This window comes from Triticum dicoccoides, chromosome 4B (assembly GCF_002162155.2).
Source record: "Triticum dicoccoides isolate Atlit2015 ecotype Zavitan chromosome 4B, WEW_v2.0, whole genome shotgun sequence".
Classification (NCBI taxonomy): domain Eukaryota; kingdom Viridiplantae; phylum Streptophyta; class Magnoliopsida; order Poales; family Poaceae; genus Triticum; species Triticum dicoccoides.
The window spans coordinates 402,223,679-402,226,538 of NC_041387.1; the positions used below are offsets into that span (position 1 = coordinate 402,223,679).

Genomic DNA, 2,860 nt, shown 5'->3' on the forward strand with positions numbered 1-2,860 from the left:
GACGCGCTTGGGATTATTCTAGGGCTACTAGCCGGCCAACTAATGCTCTGCAACCCCCGCAAAAAAAAAAAATGCAACAACAGTAGTGCTATAACGGAGACTTGGATTCTGTTCCAAGCTAGCTACCGATCTCATGAGGAATGAACGAGCACGCAGCGCAGCAGCCGGCCGGCCGGAGCGCGAAATGGTCGCACGTCGTATTCGGTCGGAGCTGAGACAAAAAGTACGCATACATACATCTATCAGCCCGACCCAACTCGATCATCACCACGCACCACACCACACCACCCATTCTCGAGTCTATTTCTTTCTATTATACTCCTTCTATACAGAAATATAAGGGCGTTTAAATCACTATTTATTTCTTTAAAGATGAAGTAGTTTTTTTCCTCTCTTTTCTCCTACCATAAACCCTTTCCCTGATACTTACGCTTGGAAGCCTCGCGTACACACCCTGCGGCCAACTCCCGTTCCCCAGAATCTTCATTTTTTTACATCATTGTCCAAAATCTTCATGATCGTTAGGAACGTTCCAAAGAATTTATTGTTAGGCTGTGTACTCCGTCGACAATTTTTTTGTCCCAAAGTTAAATGCGTCCACAAGAGAACGGTACGTCGCACGGCACGGCGAAAAACAAGTCGAAGCGAGCGTGACGGTGCAGCGCGTCAAATACGAGTCAACGCGCCAACGACCTCACTTTCACGGGGAGCAGCTGGGTTCAAACCCAACCCGCCATTTCTTGGCTTCTTCTTCTCTTCTTGCCCGGCCAACCTAAACCCCCTCCACACTTTTATAACCTATCGTCCGTGGTGCTTCCATTCTCGCCTATGACCGACCTCAAAGTTTACCAGCAAGCATTCGCTCCTATCCCACCCACCGTTTTAATACCCTCCGTCCCAACCACGCCATTAGCAGCAAGCCCATTGCCGATCGAGCAGGCAGATATCGTGTGTGCATAGCGGGCAGCGGCATGGGGAACCTGATCTCGGCGGGCGCGGCGGCGGGCGCGAGCGGAGGGAAGGTGGTGATGGCGGACGGGAGCGTGCGGGCGCTCAGCGAGCCCGTGTCCGTGGCGGAGCTCATGATGGACCACCCGCGCCACTTCGTCGTCGACGCGCGCCTGCTGCAGCAGCGGAAGGGCGGCGCCGGCGGGGCCAGCAAGGTCGCGCCGCTGCCGGCCGACCACGTGCTGGGCGCGGGCGGCGTGTACGTCCTGCTGCCGGCCACCCGCGGCAAGGTGTCCGCCGAGGAGGCGCGGCGTGTGCTCACGGCGTCCCGGTCGCTGGCACGGTCCAGGTCAATGCCGGGCGGGCTGAGGAGGAAGCTGTCGTCCAGGAAGAGCCGGGAAGCCGACGACGCCGATCGGTCGGCCAAGAACGAGGCGGCGGCGGCGGCAGAAATGGAGAGGAGGGAGGAGACGGCCGCGACGGCGGACGGGTTCGAGGAGCACCGGCCGGAGTTCTTGAGCCGGGAGCTGTCGTGCCGGGGGTGGAAGCCGAGCCTAAACACCATCGAAGAGCGTGTCATTCCCAAGAAGGTGTCCCATTGGCTCTTCTGAATTTCTTTCCGATGGATGACGAGACAAGGTGAGCCGAGTAGGCTTCTTTGACTTGTCATCAGGATCTAGTCTCTTCTTCCTTTTCCTTCCTTTTCTTTTTCTTCGTTCAAATGCTTCTTCTGTCAACTGCATGTGTAACGAAAAGGCATGTACTGTAACGAAAAGGCATGTGATGAGATGGTGCAAGTGAAATTAAGCCACCGGTGTAATTATAGGATTGATTAGTTGGATGGTTGAGCGATGTGGGTCTATCAAAATTAATCGAATTGCAATGAACTCGTAATCTCGGATCATGGTTCCTGAATTGTGATGCTCCGGGCTTATTTTTAATTCGCTGATGAAAACAAATAGCTACAGATTGAAACAGAAAAAGATCAGCTACGCATACACTAAATTAGATTAAATGACACTAATAGGGGAGTCAACGTGCCATTGCTGGTGCTCTGCGAACGATCCAGTGAGTAACAAAAGTATTTCTCCTGGCCCACATGTAAGTGACATAGGCAGGGAGGGGTAAAAATGTCCAGAGAATACTTTGGAGAAGGTCAAAACCCTTTGGCTGGATGGAAACATCACGGGGGGTATATCCATCAACGCACCAGACGGTAGAGGGGCAAACTTGAACACATGATTTTTTGGAGTAAAGATGAGAGTAGACACAAATAAGTGAAAGAATGAAATTGTCCCTAAATATTTTCAGCATGCAAATTTTACCATAAATGTTGTTAGTGCGTTGTCTCAACAGAATGATGAGTTGTTAGAAAATCAAGATGCTGAAATTGCATGCGACGTTGAATTGGGTGAGCTTGATAAAGGGAAAGGGGCGGAGAGACACAAGATGGAGTTCTCACTTCAAGTCAAATAATAGCTTGAGGAAGGTGTTTGGTGCTACGATTGCATTTCTACGGAGTATAGCAAATGAGCATTCAGTCACACCGATATTCTTGTGGAGATGAATTGGGCGTCTTAAACATGATTATCTCTTTGATTTTGTATTCATTCTACATCTCATGAAGAAAATTATGGAGATCACAGATGTCCTATGCCAAATGCTCCAGAGGAAGTCTTTGGACAGTTTAAACGCATTAGATTGTGTTTGAAACACAACGTTGCTATTTGGTGAACTGCTTCTAGAGAAGATTGAATCTTTTTTCCTAAAATATGATATTGATATCTCTAATTTAATTCTGAGTATGTCGCTTTTTTCCTATATTCAGATTGGAATGTTAATTATCACAAGTATTTTACTCCAATATATGTTGCAATTTCTTGGTACGTTGATATGACGAAGTGTCGAAACA

The 2,860-nt window shown here is 49.1% G+C and overlaps 1 protein-coding gene across 1 annotated transcript; it reads left to right on the plus strand.

Moving 5' to 3' along the window:
* The first annotated feature begins 787 nt into the window (after positions 1-787).
* On the plus strand, positions 788-1,830 carry LOC119293681. The gene has a single exon (XM_037572062.1). It carries the CDS (start codon positions 972-974, stop codon positions 1,557-1,559), a length of 588 nt encoding a protein of 195 aa, XP_037427959.1. The 5' UTR covers positions 788-971; the 3' UTR covers positions 1,560-1,830.
* Positions 1,831-2,860: the final 1,030 nt, after the last annotated feature.